The sequence below is a fragment of the Poecilia mexicana genome, unplaced genomic scaffold (assembly GCF_051168715.1).
Source record: "Poecilia mexicana isolate PSO_F unplaced genomic scaffold, ASM5116871v1 scaffold_10, whole genome shotgun sequence".
NCBI lineage: Eukaryota > Metazoa > Chordata > Actinopteri > Cyprinodontiformes > Poeciliidae > Poecilia > Poecilia mexicana.
The window spans coordinates 20,944,128-20,963,915 of record NW_028263379.1 but is presented as its reverse complement, the minus strand read 5'-3'; the positions used below and the strand labels follow the sequence as shown (position 1 = coordinate 20,963,915).

The 19,788-nt window shown below is 42.1% G+C and overlaps 1 protein-coding gene across 1 annotated transcript in view; it reads left to right on the top strand.

The window, feature by feature from the left end:
• Positions 1-19,768, top strand: part of ndst1a (N-deacetylase/N-sulfotransferase (heparan glucosaminyl) 1a) — a 61,678-nt gene extending 41,910 nt beyond the window's left edge. The window contains exons 3-15 of the mRNA XM_088009630.1: positions 3,348-3,830; positions 4,550-4,637; positions 4,989-5,143; positions 9,543-9,728; positions 11,269-11,397; positions 12,127-12,309; positions 12,701-12,797; positions 13,027-13,150; positions 14,867-15,041; positions 15,135-15,305; positions 16,588-16,697; positions 17,684-17,786; positions 17,878-19,768. Coding sequence (XP_087865756.1) covers positions 3,348-3,830; positions 4,550-4,637; positions 4,989-5,143; positions 9,543-9,728; positions 11,269-11,397; positions 12,127-12,309; positions 12,701-12,797; positions 13,027-13,150; positions 14,867-15,041; positions 15,135-15,305; positions 16,588-16,697; positions 17,684-17,786; positions 17,878-17,997 — 2,124 coding nt within the window. The 3' untranslated portion in view covers positions 17,998-19,768. The remainder of the gene's footprint in view (positions 1-3,347; positions 3,831-4,549; positions 4,638-4,988; positions 5,144-9,542; positions 9,729-11,268; positions 11,398-12,126; positions 12,310-12,700; positions 12,798-13,026; positions 13,151-14,866; positions 15,042-15,134; positions 15,306-16,587; positions 16,698-17,683; positions 17,787-17,877) is intronic.
• Positions 19,769-19,788: the final 20 nt, after the last annotated feature.

The window sequence follows — 19,788 nt, the reverse complement described above, 5'->3', positions numbered from 1 at the left end:
GTCACATAAAAGATGTGCTTTCTGAATTGTTTGCACAGAAACATTTCCTGTCACATTTATAAAACATGAGTCTATATATATTTTTTTTTTTTTTTTACAGATCTAGACTGCAAAACCTCTGGATCACCATGTAATATATAGAGGCCGATTGGTAACAACATCTTTAAAGATTATTTAGACAATTTAACCCACATTTGACAGAAATGCCAACTATACCCGTTAGATTGCATATGGCGGAGTGCAAATGTTTAAAACAAGCCCTCTTTTCTTCACGCTTTCTTCTAGCCGCCAGACTTTCTTCTAATCTTTTGAAGTTGTTTTGATCAATATTTCTCCAGGCTTTCTGAAAGTCTGTCTTTTCTCTCATTTCTACTTTTTTTTTATTTTAGACACTTCCCTCTGACCTATGAGTCATTCATGCATAAAAAGCCTTCTAAACTGAAAAGGGTGTCATCAGCACCGAACAGACAACTTGACAACCAGCAGTCTACCGCGCAGACACAAACCGGTCTCAATACTTTGGATTAATCCGTGAAAAGTACCACGGACTTCACAGTTTGGCAGACAAAGATGTGTGGAGCTCCTTCTCCGGTTTTTGATCTGAATTCTCGTATTTTAGTGGAATATCTTACGTGACAGACCGACACAAAGCAGTGGGTGATTGTGAAGTAGAAGGGAAATAACACTGTTTTCAAAAGTTTGACGGCTTTGACCGTTCTTGGCCAAAGCTTGGTAAGATTAGATGCAGAGCGTCCGTAAACATCCATCAATAAGAAGACCAGTGTTGAAAATATTTTCCTCTAGTCTTTCCGCTGCCATAGTTCTTCATGTCGGGAGCAGAGGTGATGTCAAGCTGCACGGGAAGGAGAGAGAAGTTGTTGTCAAATAGGGTTTCACAAATATTAAAAGCTTATATAATTAGAAACATCGCAAAGCTCAACTCTCAAATTTTATTCCGTTTTTTTTTTATATTATTCCCATGTTTTATCTACCCGTCATTGGATTTCTCTGGTCTGTTCCACCTGGAGGTTGTACATCTTTAATTCTGTGACTTAACAAAACACTGCAAACATTTTCAAATCCAATTTCATAGAGAGGTTGAGAGCCGACCGAGCCGGCAATCGTCGGAGGCTGATTTCTCTGTGCATCTCTAGATATAACGTTTCAGAAATGCCGAGCTGAAAACGGGGCTTACAATAGATGGTCATCTGAAACACTGGGTCCTATTTCAGGTCTCTGCTGGGTTGTTTTCCTGTTTATTAAACACAGGGCTACCCGAGATCCATTCAAACATTTGTTCTGATACCAATCTGAAACCTATTAGATTAGACACCGAATCCCATACGAATGCTAAATTAAAGGTACTAAAATTTGAATGTTTATTATTACTATTCTTAAAGCGTTTAAAAGTTTTGCACAGGGTTATTTTTGCATCCCCTCTCAGATCAGGTTCCCCTCTGCCTGCTCACAGTTATGCTGAACATAAAGCTGTTGTTAAGTTTTGGCTGTCATTTATCTCTCATAGGAATCCGATATGCTTCAGGAGCCTCCTGTTGAGGCGCAGGCATCGTCTCTGTTCAAGGTGTCAGACTCGAGCTGTAAAACTAAGCGAAGGCTCATTGCCTTTTGTTGCTTTAATTTGGTTGTGCAAAACTCCTCTACGCTTTTCATTGTTTCAAAATCATTTGTGAAAGTTGTTACTTTTCAACCGTTTCAATCTGCAAATAGATATGAATTGAAAAGGTGCTGTTTGAAAGAGAATCGGTTTGGTTCAGATGTTAACATCAAGATTAAGACGGTGATTTCAGCACTGATTTTCATATTTAGTGTCACTTCAACCTATGAGGGTCTAATCTACACATCTTGGTAGATAAACAACAGTAACTTCCAGCTTCATCCTACAACAACCACATAGGGTGTGGAGGTTCTGGCTGTGCCTTGCTGACAGTTATAATACTTAAATCTTTACACATTCAGTCACTTTACAACTGAATGCAAAGCAGTGCGATTGTGAAAAAGCAATTTGGACAGCTTTTTAGTCAAATAGCTGAAGCTTAGTAATATTGTTTGTGAAAATCAATTTTCTAGTCCTTCTAGAAATCCTCAAATGGATTGACATCTGGACTCTAACGATGAATTTGTTTAAAGCTAAACATGTTCGGGTTGTGCGTTTTGTTGTTGTCCTGCTGGAAGACGAACCTTCATCCCGGTTCTGCAGCCCCAAGCAGAGATCATCCAGCATTGCCTGATAGTTGGCTCCATCCATCTTCCCATTAACTCTGAGCAGCCTCTCTGTCGCCACCACCGTGTTTCATCATGACGATGGTGTGTTCAGGGTTGGTTTCCATCGCCTTCATGGCTTCTTCTCTGATTATTGCTCTTCTTGCCCGTCCTGTCAACAAAAGCCCCAGAAACCTCCACAGAGCAGCTGTATTCATATCGTACTGAGGTTAAATCACACACTTGAACTCGGCTTATTGGGTGACTTTCTGAAAGGTTTCACTGGATTTTATTCAGAATAATCAGAGCGAAGGAGGATGAAAACAAACACATCATTCAGTGTGTTTGCATATAAGCCCTGTCGCGATGGCACATTTTGCTGTTTGCTAAATTGTTCCAGGAATGATTGTGATGAATAATAACAACATTGTTGTTTTGAGACCATTTCCAAGTAATATATTGACAAATGCATAATGTTGCGAGTTTGCCCTCTCAAAGACAAATAAGCTTTTAATTTAGTGAAGAACGCTGGAAAGAGAAGATATTTACAATATCAAAATGAATGCACAACTGAAAGCAACAGATTAAAGAGAAATAAAAACACTAAATAAAATGGATTGCGACGTCGGCAATCGCGGTAGCTCTTCAAAAGACATTAACTATCAGAACAGAGACGCTCGAGCTCGTTTTAATTTATCATGATGCAAAGACTTGATCTCAAGTCTTTGAAAAACATTCATCATTTTCCTTACGTACGACTTTGTTTTGAGTTGTCAAATGAAATCCGAATAAAATTTATTTTTTAATTATGTGATGAAATATTGACACAACGAAGGGCTGAGAGTCTTTACATGACGCACTGCAAGTCGCACAAAAAGAGCGAATGTAAAGAAAAGACAACAGTCAGAGAATGATTTGTTGTCACCGATGCGTCAATCTGAGAGCAGCTTTTTCGCTGTAGCACAGCAGATTGAGCGTTAGCAGGTTGGAACCGCTTAATGCCTTCGCCGTTGAGTCGGCCTGACACGCCTTGCCTCACACACGCGACTAAAGAAAATAGGGAGTTATTTGCAATCTGTATGATTAATTGTTGTCATTTCTGTCTTGCCTCTCTCTGCGTCGATCAGGCCAACGAAAACAGCCTGCTGAGCGCGCAACTCAAAGGCTTCCCCCTCTTTCTGCACTCCAACTTGGGGTTGAAGGACTGTATGGTCAACCCCAAGTCGCCGCTCCTCCTAATCACCCGGGCGGGCCAGACGCTGCCCGGTCCCCTGCCGGGGGACGACTGGACCGTGTTCCAGTCCAACCACTCCACCTACGAGCCCGTGCTGATGGCGAAGACCCAGTCGGCCGAGAGCGTGGCGTCGCTGGGGCAGAACGCGGCCATGCTGCCCTCGGTGGTGCAGGACCTGGGGCTTCACGACGGCATCCAGAGGGTCCTGTTTGGCAATAATTTGAACTTTTGGCTGCACAAGCTGGTGTTTGTGGACGCCGTGGCTTTCCTCACCGGGAAGAGGCTCTCGCTGTCCCTGGAGCGCTACATCCTGGTGGATATAGATGACATCTTTGTGGGCAAGGAAGGCACCCGCATGAAGGTGCCTGATGTGAAGGTGAGTCGCAAAACAAGCCTCGCTTATCTCCTCATCTGGCTGTGTTTTCAACAGCGCTTTGCTATGATTCAAAAATAAAATGGCCTCACACAAAGCATGTCCTATCCTCTGCCAGTCACACAGAAACCCCTTCTTCTCTCTCCTCTTTTCGTTTCTGAATGGATCCATCCCAGCAGGCTGCTCAAAGCTGACAGGCCCCGCCGCTCGCGCTGTCACAAAAACCTCTGCGACGATGAATATTTCAGGGGCTCGGAGGCATACAAAGAATGTCGAAAAGCTTCTTGCTTTCGTCCCCTCAGAGCAGAAAAGCCTCCCCTCGCATGCAGAGACGGCGGGTGGAAGGGGGGGGGGGGAAAAAAGTTACGGTGGAGGCTTCAAGGCCTCCGCAGCGGCAAGGTTTTAGGAACGAATCCCACTCCCCAACAAGATTGAGAAGTTTGAAAGCGGGTTGTGGCGGAGGGGGGAGTCGTGTTGCGTGCGGGGAGCCTCATCCAGCATTTAGATCAAATGAAACAAACACCCGAATCAGAGGGAAGCGAAATATCAAACGGAATGGGGGAGCGGCGAGGCGGCAGCTGGGAGTGGATGTTGGATGTTTACCGAGAGAAACTCGCAGAATTAAAGATATATGTGGGCACGCGTTACTCATTAACGTACTCACGCGCCAGTTTGAGCTCATCATCTGTTGACTCATTCTTCTTCCCCTCCCACCGTTTCAGGCCCTGCTGGAGACGCAGAGGGAGCTGCGCACCCATGTGCCCAACTTCACCTTCAATCTGGGCTTCTCAGGGAAATTCTTTCACGCTGGTAAGAGATGCTAGTTAGCGCACGCAGAGCCCGAAAGCATCCCAAACCGAAACACTTTTTAAGGCTTTTTCTGCTGTTGCTCTTTGCCGTCCTTTAACCTTTGATTTCTTTCCTCCTCGCTGTTGCTCATCCTTCACTCTGATACGTGAACGTCTCTTCCTTTTGCTTCGCTGACTTTCATTTCCTCCCTTTTTCCATCGCTGCTCCCACTTTACCTTTGTCTCAACTCGTCTTGCTTTATTTTTATCTCTTCAATTTCCTCCTAAATCCGCCTTTTCCTGCCGACCCCTTTGGCTTGTTTCAATCTCTTGTCTTCCTCCCCCCGCGGCCCCGACTCTCTGACCCACACAGGATCGGACGAGGAGGACCTGGGAGATGACCTGCTGCTGTCCCATGTGAAGGATTTCTGGTGGTTTCCTCACATGTGGAGCCACATGCAGCCCCATTTATTCCACAACCAGTCGGTGCTGGCCGAGCAGATGTTGCTCAACAAGAAATTTGCCATGGTGAGTCATGATGGGGGGGGAGAAGGGAGGGCAAAGGTCACAGCTTTGACTGAAGGCTGTGAATCAGAGGCATCCTTGTTTATCCCTTTGTGCTGGAAGTTTCTTTGATTTTTTGTTTAAATGAAAAGCGAATCTGTTCCAGTTGAGTTTTAGCTGTGTTCATCACTATGAGAGGAATTATGATTTTAATTGTAGCAGTTATGCTACTAGCTTGTCCATCAAACTAATGCTGATTGATCAGATTTATTAGTAACATTCTTGTGTGGTCTTAAAAAGTACTTACATTTATGCATCTCACTTTCATCCCATAAAAGATTTTCAATAATGGGTTGCAGAATCGTATTTATTTTCATTTTAAATGTGTACATTCATTCCTTTGTTTTTGCTATTTGAGAATTGCACTGAAAACTTTCATTTATTTAGTTTCAAGTAGTTTTGGCCGAATAATTCAGCCGTTTCATGCTGCAGCAAAACTCCAGAACTAATTCAGCCTTTGAAATTGTCCCTTTTATGTTTAGGGAACGAACGATTCTGTTTTTCCTAGTGTTGCATAGTATTTGTTAATTAAATTAGTTTTTAAGTCAACATAGGTTTTTATTGGTTTTAAATTCTTGTAGATCTTGTGTTCAAATCATAGTTTATAATTACAAAAATATCTCAAATTTAACCAAGTGAAATTTGCTCACACCCAGTCTTTTTTCCGTGTATGCTGGCTCCAAGAACCTTAATATTCTCAACAAAGAATAAGTGTGGATTATTCGCTCATTAATGGTCTGTGAATAATAGTAGCTTTGGATAATTTAGCATTCAACTGGCCATAAAGATCCAACCTCACCACCAAAAGGCAAATCTTTAAAAATACCAGGGAAAACATGCAAGATGCAGTTAAGAAAGTTACTAATCGTTTAGACACGCAGTTGTAAAACAATTTGTTGATCAAAAATGCCACGGGTATGAATAATCTGGCCTTAGCTGCAGGTTTACCTAAGATTAAATGGTCAAAGCCTATGTTTTCACTGTCTGAAGCAAATAAACAACAAATGTTGGCTTCATTTTCTGAAGCTGAAACATTTCCTTTTTCAACTCGAGTTTTGCAGCGCTGCTTTTCGTAGTTAGGCACAACCTGATTAAAAACAGATGCAGAAACGAGGAGGAAAATGCTACATTTTGCGGTGGAGAACATCAGCTTCTAATATAACAAACATCTATTACTATGTACATGGTCTTTTTTTGACACCCATGGCTCCGTGGTAATAAAGAAATACTACACCCTCTTTTATTTGCAGAGCTTTATGCGCTCAGATTTTTTTCCAAGGTCTGAATGTATTCAAATTTAACCTCATTGCTGCAAAAATACACACCAGATTCCACGCTGTCGTTATTTATTAACCTGAAATGAAGAGAAATCGGAAAAAGTGGTGTGTGAAAACTGAGCACAATGTTGCTGCTTTCATTGGACTTAAAGGGGGAAAAGTAGCTGCCCGGTGCTGCTAATCAGATGTGGATGATTTGGTTAACATCGGTAGCTTGTGGCCGTCTCTTTACAACCAGGAGGTTTGGCTGTGTGTTGCTGCAAAGCATGAACGTTTGCCCCGCATAACGTCGAAATGTACTAACCGTGACTTTAAGCCGAGTCATTGACCTTGAGAAAGGAAATCTTTTGTTGGAAAATAACTAAGACTGCACAAAGGAAAAGTATTAAACTGAAATTCAGTTTTTATCAGACACTTATTTCTTTCTCATTATAAAAAAATTTCCACCTTTATGAACTTCTCACCTACTAAAGATTCACACTTTTTTTTTTCTTTGAAGAGTCCGGCCCTAATAATAGTAATAATAATAATAATAATAATAATGGTAGATTTAACACCCGCAACTTGACGTTCCATAAAGTTTCCGAGGCAATTCCACTGCTCATATTCTCTTGCATTTTCCATATTGAGAAACACTTGTTGCCTATTGACAGGAAAATGACAGAAACACCGTTTCCAAAACAATTTCAAGTCAGTATTTCCAGTAGAAACATTATTCATAAATGAAAAACATTCAAGGTAGCTTTATGCTAATCACCGTAGGTTCGGAAGTCTTTGCAAAATCACCCAAAGGTGACGCTGTGCAATGCTCAGAAAAACTGCAACACACACAGGAGGAGCACCTCCACAGACTCAGCAGGCCTCAGTCAACGAGTTAAACGTTGCAGTTCTTCACCGGGGCGTTGGCAAAAGACCAAACCAGTTCGGCTTGTTGGCTTGAGTGTTGCCAGGAGAAAAAGTCTCTTGTATCTCAAAGCAAAATGACCGCACGACTTGTGTTTATGAAGCTGCATCTGAATAAACCACACGACTTCGAGATATAAACAGGAGCATGAAAAGGCTAGAGAACTGAACACGGCTCTTCAGCAAGAAAGCATCCAGCCGTCTGTCCAGCTTGGCGGTGGAGGGTTGATGATTTGGGTTTGTTTTACAGCCACGGGAGCCGGGCACATGGTCCTCTCCTCCTTCTTCTCATCGTCACTCGCATCTTTGAGTTGAGGTCTGGAAAAAGCCAGTGGGTTCAGCGATTTAAAGTTTTCTCCCTATGCAATCAAATAACCTTTAAACAATTAAACATGCATGTATTTTCTCTGTAAGCCTCAAGTCGTCATTTTAAAGTCGTGTTTCCACACTCCAGTATAAGTGTCGGCTACTTTATTAAACAACTGGGGATTTATCTGATTAAAACTCAGAAATGCCGTTTCTTGTCTTGTTAATCCCCAGCAGAAAAAAGAAAGAAAGAAAGAAAGAAAATCCCAGAACAAACTTCCAAGTTCATTTGTCCTGAATTAATTCTGTCTGCGCACACAGCAGCTTCAACCTGCGATTCGCTTTACTGCTTCTCTGTGATGGCTTTCAAACATGAAAAAGGAAAGAAGGAGACGTGGGTGTGAGCGTTAAATATAAAGCCGTAGCCCCCCAAAGCCTTAAATGTCACAATATTCCTAACACTCAATGTTAAATTATATTTAGGTAATTCTTAAATCTGCATATTTTTTTTTCTTTGCTGGCATTGTTTTATTTTTGGGACTCATCTGTTGTATCACTTGAAGCTCTGCGTGAGGAATACAGCATTTATGAAACTGTTGCTGGGAAGCAATGAAGCATTTATCTTTCAATGCAAACAAATTGTACACCTTGAGCTGACCTGTTATATGTTTCAACTGTCTATTTACTCAGGCTTGACTTGAAGATAAAAGATTCGACTAACCCGCTGGTTGGCTGTTTAATGAAATATATTGGTGTCAAATTTAGCTGTAAAAGCTCTTGAGTCTCATGCTGAAAAACCCCAAAGTCTGGCGAGACTGAAATTGAACATATTAAGTAAATAGCGTAATTTTTAGTCATAAAGGTGCTGCATTTAAAGTTTTGATGCATTCCTGAAGATTTTCTTGCCCGTTGCTTAGTAAAGACGACAAACTCGTTCACTTCTTCTGTAATGAGCTCCTGATTTGGTTAAAAGTAGGAATTCAAGGCAGCTGTGTTTTATGTGTTTTGCTAAAGTAGCCAGTTGACAGAAGTTTATCTTGTATATATATATATTTTTTTTTTTTTTATGTTTTAGGAATGCTGTTAAATTCCTTCATTCTTGGACGGCAACACACAAGTACAACTAGAGTGAAAAGCGGGAATGTTGTAAACACTCCACATCCCAGCTGAATCTTTTTCTTTACTCTTCTTTCAGACCGGGTCGTGTCATCTCACATCACTCACTTTCTAATGATGGTATTACCGACTCTGTGTTATGAAGGCAGCATGAAAGCGAACGAAACGCTAATACTCGGTTTTCTTGCATTACCTCTCTTTCTCACTGACGATGTCCAAATAAACGTTTTGGTTATCTTCGCTCAGACGACGTTCTCTGAATTACACGCCTCAGCGTGTTTCTCGGAACGTCTCATGCACGTTTAGGTGGCGCGTATCCAGCTGATGATTAAATGTCTGCCGTTTGCTTTGGAGAAAAATAGGAGTTTCTAATTTTAACTCGGACACAATCTGGAAAAGTCTGGAAATAGATGGAAAAAATTGTTTTTGAAAAGAAAAAAATGTGTATCTCTACAGTTTGTTCCTCATCTATGCCTATTCTGTATTCATCCATCTGTCTGCCAGTTATCTAACCATCGATCCTCAGTCCTTCTATTTCTGTCCCTGCTGTCTATACAACCATCATTATCTGCCAATTTATCCCATGGGTTTGTCTGGGTATCTATCCACACCTCAGTCAGTTTTGTATTTAAAGCCTGCCCTCCATCGAAACATCTGCAGAGAATTCAAGTACAACTTTTGCATTATCTTTGGAAATGTAACTCTGTGCAGGAACTCTAGATGCATCATGTACTCACCTACTCATGCAATTTCTTCCTCAGGAGCACGGGATTCCCACGAATATGGGCTACGCAGTGGCCCCTCACCACTCCGGGGTCTATCCTGTACACATGCAGCTGTATGACGCCTGGAAGAAGGTTTGGGGCATCAAAGTGACCAGCACAGAGGAGTACCCTCACCTAAAACCCGCTCGCTTCCGGCGGGGATTCATCCACAGCGGCATCAGCGTAAGACCACTTTAAACGCCATTATGTTTTTGAGCAAACAAACGTCCTGTGTGGGGTTCTGCAAGAATTTGTTCTCGGGCCACTTTTATTCAACATCTATATTTTCAAGAGCACCTGTTGTGACTTTTTTACACTTATGTTGTTCAGTATATTTGCATGATAAGTGACTGATTACAATTATATGTTAAGCATAATTTACATGATGATTATTATTATTATATTGAATATGATTGTATACAATTACAAAGGCGAAGTGAAATATATTTCAGTGTAAGACATGATTTATTTGAATAGAGGAAGTCTTTTATTTTGAAGAATGCTTAAGGATCTGTTACTGTTTAGTCACTATCTTGCTTTGTTGATTTTATTGCTTGGTTACGAGCAGTTGTTGTTGCTGTTGTTCTGTTTTTATCGGCTGAAGCCCTTTTTTTCCTCTTCAATAAATACTGAACAAAAGGGTTCAGTAAAGGAAATACGAGCCTCCGTCTTGTTTGAGAAGAAGCTTTACTCCGCTACAGCACCTCCTATTATATCTACTTTTTGTTGCAATATGGTGATATTACACGCTGTTACTGTCACCTACTCAGTGTGTCCCCAATATTAACAAGTTTTAAAGCCAAATAAAAGCTGTAGTGTTTTGCTTTTCTCCGTCAGCTGTGTCTTTTTGCTCTCCTGTTTTAACCATCGTTTAATACACTAATAGGCGAATAAGAAAACATCTCAACTGGGTTGCTTTCTGTTCCAGTCCCCGTTCGAACTTTTTGTTCCTCGTTTTCTTGAAGCATCTCAAGTCAACTGGCAGAATCGTGTTTTCTTTTACCGAAAAGCAACAGACTTCCCCTTAATTAATAGGCAGTCCATCCATCCATCTGTGTTGTTGGGTTTTGCCTCCTTCCACTGAGCGGGAGATGACAACGTGGTCAAAAGAACCGGCGTTGCACGAGACACCGGCAGGCAGGCCTCGGCAGCAGAATGAAGACTGACATCAGAAAGCAAGTGTCTGGGGACCAAAAGTGAAATGTCAACAGCCGACTAAAAAGATCAGGCTTTGTTGGTTTTCAAATAACTTGGTAAATAAGGTAAAAACGGATTTGAATATATTCAGCAGGTTCAGAAGAAAACATATCTATTTCTTCTCAAGTTGACCTTCGGTGCCGATAAGCCTCAGTCCGCTCTCTTTGTTGCGCCTGTGTGCGGTCGGCCCGGGCGGTCTCAGAACTCCCTTCCCGTCCTTGAGATATGGCAGCCCGAATGGACAGCGCTCACCACGGAACCGATGATTGATATTCGGCTCCCCAGACGCCCCTCACTGTACATGCATTTCCATGAATTACCATATAGACTCGGAGCGAACGAGAGGTTTGCTTTGGCTTGATGAGCTGAATAATAACAACATTATTGTGAACAAACAATGTGTGTGGGGGGGTAAACCGCCCGGAGGAGCGGCGGCTCAGCGGAGAGAGCCGGCGTCGCGTTTGCGTCGGTGCTTCCAACTTATTTTATTTTTTTGTGATCCTCTCCGTGTGTGCTCTCATCGCAGGTGTTGCCCCGGCAGACCTGTGGTCTTTTCACGCACACCATCTTCTACAAAGACTACCCAGGCAGCCCGAACGAACTGGACAAGCTCATCAATGGGGGGGAACTCTTCCTCACCGTTCTGCTGAACCCTGTGAGTCAGCCGCTCTCCCACACAGAGCGTTTGCCTTTGTCTTGCGCACTTTGAAGCCCATTTAGATGCCGGCGCAAATTGAAATTTAAACAGGGTGCGGGGAAAATGACTCAGATATGTTTTTCATTTCACTCCCAACAAAAACCGCTTTTAATAGAGCCGGGACACAATGGCGCAAATGCCTCCTGTTCTTCACGTACTTTTGTTTGAGACTGCAGAAAAAGGTCACAGCTGTGGCCGTCTCTGCATAGACTGCAGACTATTTTATTCACATTACTGCGACTTTGCCCAAACGAAAACGGCGCGGGTTGTTTCTGCAGTGGTTTTTATTATTGTTTGATCCTAATTACTCTGAGTCGGCTCGTCTCTAAGTAGGTTGCACAAAACTGCTTCTGCTTTTATCTTTTGGCGAAAGGACAGCGCTTTAAAGTTGTTCATTCATTATTGATCGATGGGCTTGTTTTTACGTGATTTAATGCAATTGAATCTGGGCCTAAGCTTACTATAATATAAATAAAAGCACAAATTTTCTTTTAAGAAAGCAAACCCCTGAAATCTTGGGCATTTTCAACGGAAGATCGCAACTGTTTAATCAGCTAATTGTACATTTCAGTCAAGGCAGACTGTTGGCTGCTCGTCGCGGCGACGAGCAGCCAACAGTCTCCCAGATTTCCTCGTCCTTTCTTCTGTTTCAGTAAACTTCTCTCTGCTCGGCATTTCCGTTCGCAGATCAGTATTTTCATGACCCACCTGTCCAACTATGGGAACGACCGTCTCGGTCTGTACACCTTCAAAAGCTTGGTGATGTTTGTGAAGACGTGGACCAACCTGAAGATGCAGACTCTGCCGCCTATCCAGCTGGCTCAGAAGTACTTCAGCCTGTTTCCATCTGAGAGAGATCCCCTCTGGCAGGTGAGGTCAAGGTTTTACACCACCTGTATTTATTTTCTTTTTTTTTTTTTTTTTTTTTCCTACCGCCTATTAGCCTGGAACCGTCTCCACACATTCCTTGAATATTCTGAACGAACGATGTACTGAAAGTCAGGTCTTTGTGGAAATCTTTGCTGTTAATTGATTATATAGGTTTTATGAAACAAAGAGAGACAGAACTAAAGTGTGGGAAAGCAAAGAATGTGGGCATAAGAAATATGTAGAAGCCCTGTACATTGTTTTTCTGTGGGTTCAGATGGACGTCATCGTCATCATCTAACTCATCTGCATTTTCTTTTGATTTCTACACATTAAAGTGAAGTCTAATTAATCCCGCTTACGGCTCTGTATCTGTGTTTTTGTGTGACTAAAGGATCCTTGTGAGGATAAAAGACACAAGGACATCTGGTCCAAAGAGAAAACATGTGACCGCTTCCCAAAGCTGCTTGTCATCGGGCCTCAGAAGACAGGTGAGTCACGGCTCTACAGCGCCCTCTGCAGGCCAAGTCAGAAATGATATTACTAAGAGTTTGCCCCGTTCAGAGCAGACCTCTTCCTCTGAATTGTAGCTCTGTTTTTATCCTTTCATTGCTACACTTTGGATTATAACTGTTGCTGTTTGGTGGAGTATATTTATTAGGACATTTCCATAAAGTTTTTTTTTGTTTGTTTGTTTTTTTATCTCTTCCCTTCCTCCAGGAACAACAGCACTTTACCTATTTCTTGGCATGCATCCTGACTTGACCAGCAACTATCCCAGCAAGGAGACGTTTGAGGAGATCCAGTTCTTCAATGGACACAACTATCACAGAGGCATTGACTGGTGAGACACGTGTTGAGATGTTTAGTCTCCGACCCCCACCTGCTGCCTCCACTCACTTCCTGTAGCTAATGCCGAGTTGGTTAACATTATGCTCGCTTTAGAGGTGTCTGGTTTGTCTGCTTCACTTGTTTAACAGAGAAGTTAGATTGATTTATTGGCCAAATATCATGAATGATTAAAGTGCTTCGTATTGGTCGATATCGATCATTATTTATTAGTTTTTTTTAAGTATCTCAAATACTTCCAAACTGGTGGCACAACCGTTCCTCTTTTTTTTTCACAGTTTTCACTCCACACCATTGTTGTTGTTTTTTTTTGTTTGTTTTTTTTCTTTTTAAGCACTTATAAGGCACGCTTGTGAAACCTTAAACTGCTGCTGCGCAAGTTACTCAACAGGTTGTTGCTAGGCAACCGAAGAGCGACTGAGTTAGTTGAACCTTTCTCAGCTGGCCATGAGAAGTTGAGGGGCTGAAATCTTTCCTCTCCCTACATCCCCCAGAATCCTTTGTGGTTCTGGATCGGAGTTCAATTAAATTATTGAAAATTCTATCAAATGTATCATCTATTAATACTGATCACGTGTCTGTATGTATGTATTGTTATTGATTTATTGTCCAATCTCCTACAGGCAGATTATCATGACTACAGCAGTTGTCTTGAAATATTGTTTTGGTCTGTAGAAAGTCCCAGTCTTCTCTTGGTGTGCTCTGGTCTTCATTTCTACTACATCTTTGGGTTATGTGGTCTTGATTACAACAGCAGGCTACTGGGCAGTATAAACACCCAACACTTGAAATAAATGCATCAATGCTGCAAATCATCACTTAGTGTAGAAAATTCACTCTGGAGCTCAAGCAACTTGGGATTCTGTGCCTCTCCACTCTTCCTCCACACTCTGGGACCTTTAGTTGTATTTAAAGGATAAAGGGGATTTTGGACCACTGAGCAGCAGTTCAGTCCCTTTTCTCTTTAGCCAGATAAGACACTTCTGACGCTGTCTGCTCAGGAGTGTCTTAACACTAGGTCTGTGACGGTTGTAGCCCATGTAGTTGGACACAGCTCTCTGTGAACCCCGTCGACGTATTTCACAATGAGTTTTCCTGCGAAAAGTTTCAGTAACTGTCTGCTGGACAGCCGTCAAGCCAGCAGTCTTCCCAGCGACTGCCGAGGCTGTAACAGAAGTTATTTGTATTAAAAGTCCTCTATTCGTCGCTCTTATGTATTATTCTGCTTTTCTGAGAAACTGAATTTTGGGTTTTCATTAGCTGCTAGCTATAATTGTCAAAACTAACAGAAATAAACCCTTCATTTACATATTGCTGTTTGTGTAATGACTCTTAGCATGAGTTTTACTTTTTGACGTCAAATTACAGAAATGAACAAACTGCATAATGACCTTTTAATTTGTTGTGATGCACAAGAAAAAAAATGCTTAGAATGGCAGGTCTGCAAATCTATAACCTTTTTTTTTTTTTAGACCAACATTTCTACAAAAGAAGTGGATTTATTCAAGTTTTATTTATGTTTAGCTTTAATTTCTTTCAAGTTGAATAAACATATAAACATAAGGCATTAAAAAAATACAACAGTGATTTGTTTTGTTGCTAATGGCTCTGCATAACATCACACAATGTCGGCTGTTTTTCCACCAAGAACCCGCTTGATCAGAAGTCGTGGCTGATTCAAATCCTTCGTTTTGTATTTGTTGTTTGCTAGGTACATGGAGTACTTCCCTCTGCCCTCCAACACCAGTTCAGACTACTACTTTGAGAAGAGTGCCAACTACTTTGACTCTGAGGTGGCTGCTCAGAGGGCTGCCGCTCTTCTGCCTAAAGCGAAGATCATCACCATCCTCATCAACCCAGCGGACAGAGCTTACTCCTGGTACCAGGTCTGTCTTGGTCAGCCTGCAGCCCATCACTTCATCTTTCAGATTTTTTTTTTTTTTTTTTACGTTACTTAAACCCGAGTCGCTCTCCCACAGCACCAAAGAGCTCATGACGACCCAGTGGCGCTGAAGTACTCCTTCAACGAAGTCATCACTGCGGCCCGCGACGCTCCAATCAAACTACGGGTTCTCCAGAATCGGTGCCTGGTGCCGGGTTGGTACGCTGTCCACCTGGAGCGCTGGCTGAATCACTATCATTCCAGCCAGGTAGTTTGTTTTCCACGTACAAAGTGGCGATCAGTGTGTAATCAGCGAGCAAGCACAAGACGACGAGTTTCCTTAGTTACTGAAGTCTTTCTTGAGATTCCCTGCAGGGAGTTGGCGGTGAGGGGGATTATTCTCGCCTTTGCATTCCTTGAAGAGAGTATTCTAAATCCAGCTGACCTCCGTGGATGAGAGCTGACCTTTACGAACACTCGCAGAGGAAAATTTAACCTTTCGCGCTCCAGTGTGTCTAGATTCACAAGCTGTACGAGCAAGCGGTGATAAGCTGTGGGTTCAGCGTTACGAAGAAAGATTCATAGTAATACCGTGTTCTCTTTAAGTTAAATGAACCAAGTTAAGTTCTCGGTTCATGCAGCCTGATTTCTGCTTTCAAAGCTAAGCCGTCCACAACATGTGCACAGGGTCGAAGTCTTTATACTGGCAGGATGTGTCCATCTTCAAACACACTGGTGGTTTTAGAAGCTTTTTGGGGGGTTTCTGTTTTTCACTCTCTCACAGAAGTGTGCAAAAAAAAAAGGAAAAATACACACACACAAAAAAAAACAAACAAAAAAAACCACCCCAGTGGAGAGAGAGCAATTGAAGGCAGAGAAGTCATAGACAGTTTTGGAAAATCCATAATTTTTTTAATAGTATTTCTTGGCAAGAAATTAGCAATTAAAATTTTAAAACCAGGACAGTCAGCCATTGAACATCTGGAGGACAGACTCCTCAAATAAATTTGTGAATCAGTGATTTATATTTCAAGACCTATACCACAGAAATAATCAATGATGCAATGGTGGGAAGTATTGACTACTTGTTATTTTACTCCCCAATGGGTTTTATTGATTCATTTACCAGGGCTTGCACAAATTCCAGGGGATTTCTGTCAGCAGTTTCCACAGTTCAACAAAGATGGATGTGAAGACCTTAGGACTGCGGTTTAGCTACCTAATGAGCTGGTTCTACAAGCAAGACTCTAAAACTATTTATAGACAAACTTACAGTTACTGTGTTTAGTGCGAGAGTTAATATCTCGCCTACATTTACTACATGTTGCTCTCTCTCATTAATTGTTGACACCCCCATTTAAGGATTGCTTCCGACTTGAGTGCTTTAGGGGAATTGGTCTGAATTTAATTATAGAAAAGTTTTTAAAAAAAAAAAAAAAAAAGGAAAGAAAACAGAGGAAGATCATGTCGGCGTAACTTATTTTCTTATGTTGCACTGTTGTATGCACAGCTGCTCCTCTTCTAATGCCTGGCTTCCTGTCTTCTTCCAGTTGTTGGTTTTGGATGGACAGATGCTGAAGACGGAGCCCGCCTCGGTCATGGATAAAATCCAGAAGTTTCTCGGCCTCCCCAACGTCATCAACTACCACAAGATCTTGGCGTAAGTTTCCCCTCTTTCACTTCAGATCCTTTTCTTTTCAAATGCCAAGATTACAACCTAGTCTGCTTCCTCATAGTGTGTTTTTTAAACTGAAAAGAGCCTTAAATCTTCAAAGGTTTAAACTGATGATGTTGTTCTGCTCTCTCTCACAGCCCAATAAAACCACAGATGTCTTAAAATGTGACAAGAACGTCCTTATCTCCTTTAAAAAAAAAACTTCCTACAGCTTTATGCTTCCTCGGTTAACATCTCGCATACACTCGACATATCTAACTTCTTTACTTGGCAGCAGCGTCCACATTGAAGAATGTTTGTCAGCCTGATCGTTTGATCCGATCAGAATGGTTTTCTGTAAAAGCGTTTGAGTCTTGAGTGTGTAGCATTCATCTAAATCACTTAAACCTACAACCTATTTATAAGGGTAACTGTTTCTGATTTTATTAGGCACAAAATGACCTTCACAGCGAAAGCCTCATTAACTCTTTATTCTTTTTTTTAATTTTTTTTATCTTGCGCCCACTGACTCTGATTGGGCAAAAAGAGCAAATTGTGATGTTCAGCTTTTATTGAAGAGCAGTCGGACATGTGGAGTGGAAAACCTGCTTTATCTTCCTCAGTTCAAACCCTCAGTTTCATTTATGTCATTTCAAATGTTTTCATTGAGTAGAAAACAAAACAAAACAAAAAAAAAAATCTGCATCTACGTTTAACTTTGTTCTGCAGTAGTTCCTGTAATTGTGCATTTGATTTTACTTTTGTCTTTATTGAGTATTGCAATATAATGTGACACAACTGTATCGAAATGTATCAAATGGGTAACCCGATCAAACGTTTTACAACAAACAGGAATCAGCCTGAGATGCTCTTAATTTGAGTTTGATGCTCCTTTTTGATTTGATTTGTTTGAAACCTGAGACACGCATGTCGTACCTCAAACGTGAGGTCGGATTTTGACGTTCAGGATTTTCTGTGTCCATCATGTGTAGATTTGACCCCAAGAAAGGCTTCTGGTGTCAGCTGCTGGAGGGAGGAAAGACCAAGTGTCTGGGAAAGAGTAAAGGACGCAGGTACCCTGACATGGACCCCGAGGTAGGATCTTTCTCTCCCAGAAAGAGCTGTGGTAGCAACAGGTCAGCTTGCTGTGAGTCGCCTACATTTAGTTTCCTCCTGTTTCTTTCAGTCCCAGGAGTTCCTCAGGGAGTACTATCGAGACCACAACATCGAGCTGTCTAAGCTGCTCTACAGGATGGGTCAGCCGCTGCCCAGCTGGCTGAGAGAGGAGCTGGTCCACACCAGGTAGCAGCACCGCCGCAGGGGAAAACCACAGCTCCACGTTCCGAAACACGGCTCCACCCTGCAGGGCTCGCCGATCTGACAGAGACCCGAAAGGCTGGAGCTCGGGCCTTGAGATGTACCGAACATCACTCGAAGCTTAACTCTGATCTTCTTGGCGGAGAGCAGACTGGCTTCAGGGCTGCCCTGAAACTGTGTCCTGAGGATTTCAGTAAGGAAAGACTCTGTGGTGCACAGGGGAGTGTGGGGGAGGGAGAGGAGGAGATTCCTCCGGTGTTCGATAATCCCGGTCCCGTCGATCGAAGTGGTCATCGCATAAACTTTGTTGCCTGAGACTGAAAAAAGAAAAAAGAAACACAAATGAACTCTGAGCAGTTTTTCCTGTCGGTTCTATAAACGGGCAACAAATGTAAACACTATCACGTGTCCTCTGCGATAAGGCGTGATGTTTGGACAGCGGAGTAGGACAGTATTGTCTCAGCAAACGGCAGCATGTCGGACGTGTCCAGTCAAACTACTTTTGATAGGAGTTATATGAGCAGTAAGTGAGGACATGAGGAGTCCTGACTCGGGGCTGCATCTTGTAGCCTTCCTCAGTAGGCCTTGGTAGAATCTAGTTATTGCATTTACAAGTGCCAGGACAGAATCATCAACAAACTATCAACCCCTTGGATCTCTGAGGGATTCTTCCTTCCTTCTTTTTTTTTTTTCTTCTCTCTTTTGTTTCAATCAGCTCTTGTTTTGTTTTCTTCTGTCTGACTTAACATTTCTGTAGTGCTGATGGAAATGCATATTTTGTTAGAATGTACCAAAACTAAACCTGTTAGAGGTTGTCGTTCTCGCCCAAGCGGGATGAGCAGCGCTGTTGTCGGCCCGGCCTGCAGCGTCGTGACGCCCCGAGCCGGCCGGGGCGCGAACAGGACGGACGGACGGACGGAAGGACGGACGGACGCGGAAAGCACAACGGCACTCGAACGAGCGTCGACCCTGATCATACAGGTTAACTGGAAAGCACACAGAGTTTCATGGCTCCTACTACAATCTGTGAAGAAGATCATAAGCTAGCTACTGTATGCATGGTCCTACAGATTCAGATTGTGTACAGAAGAAAAAAAAAAGTGCATTTCAAGATGTTATTAGCGTTTTTATTTGTTAAAATGGTATATTTTTTTGTGTTTTATGTTTTAATTTCATTTACAAGAGAGTATAGACCTGGGAAGAATAGAGAAAAAAAAACAAAACAAAAAAACAACAGACCAACTGTGCGCCAGGTGTTTTAATACGGATGTTTGGGTGTAGGTCAAGGTGTTACCATTGCAACTAGGTGTTCATCGGTAACAAAAAGCTGCTTTTACTGCAATAGTTTTGTACGTTGTTCGGATGTAATTACAACGCACACGACGGTTTGTCACTTCCTGACTTTGTAATGTACATAAAAAACCCTTCTGTAGACCTAAATTATTGAATGTGTTTGGGTTTTGCTCTCCCATCAGCCTGTTTGTCGTAGCGTTTAAAAACGTCAGTGCTGCGCTGAGGGGGAGTTTGGATCCTTTCATCATGCAGAAGTGTTTCCTCTCACATCCTCTCACTGCCAACTGTTGTACAAAAGTGCAGAGTTTCTCCGTATATAAAGTATTAAACGCATAACAGCAACGATGGTACTAATCTCCTGGACTGTATGATACAGATTTGTAATTGTTGTCAATAATTTTTACAGTGTAACTAATATTGTCGGTGCTTTTTAATTTGCAAATAAAACACCACTGTATTTTTCATTAGTTTGGATCTTTGCTGCCTC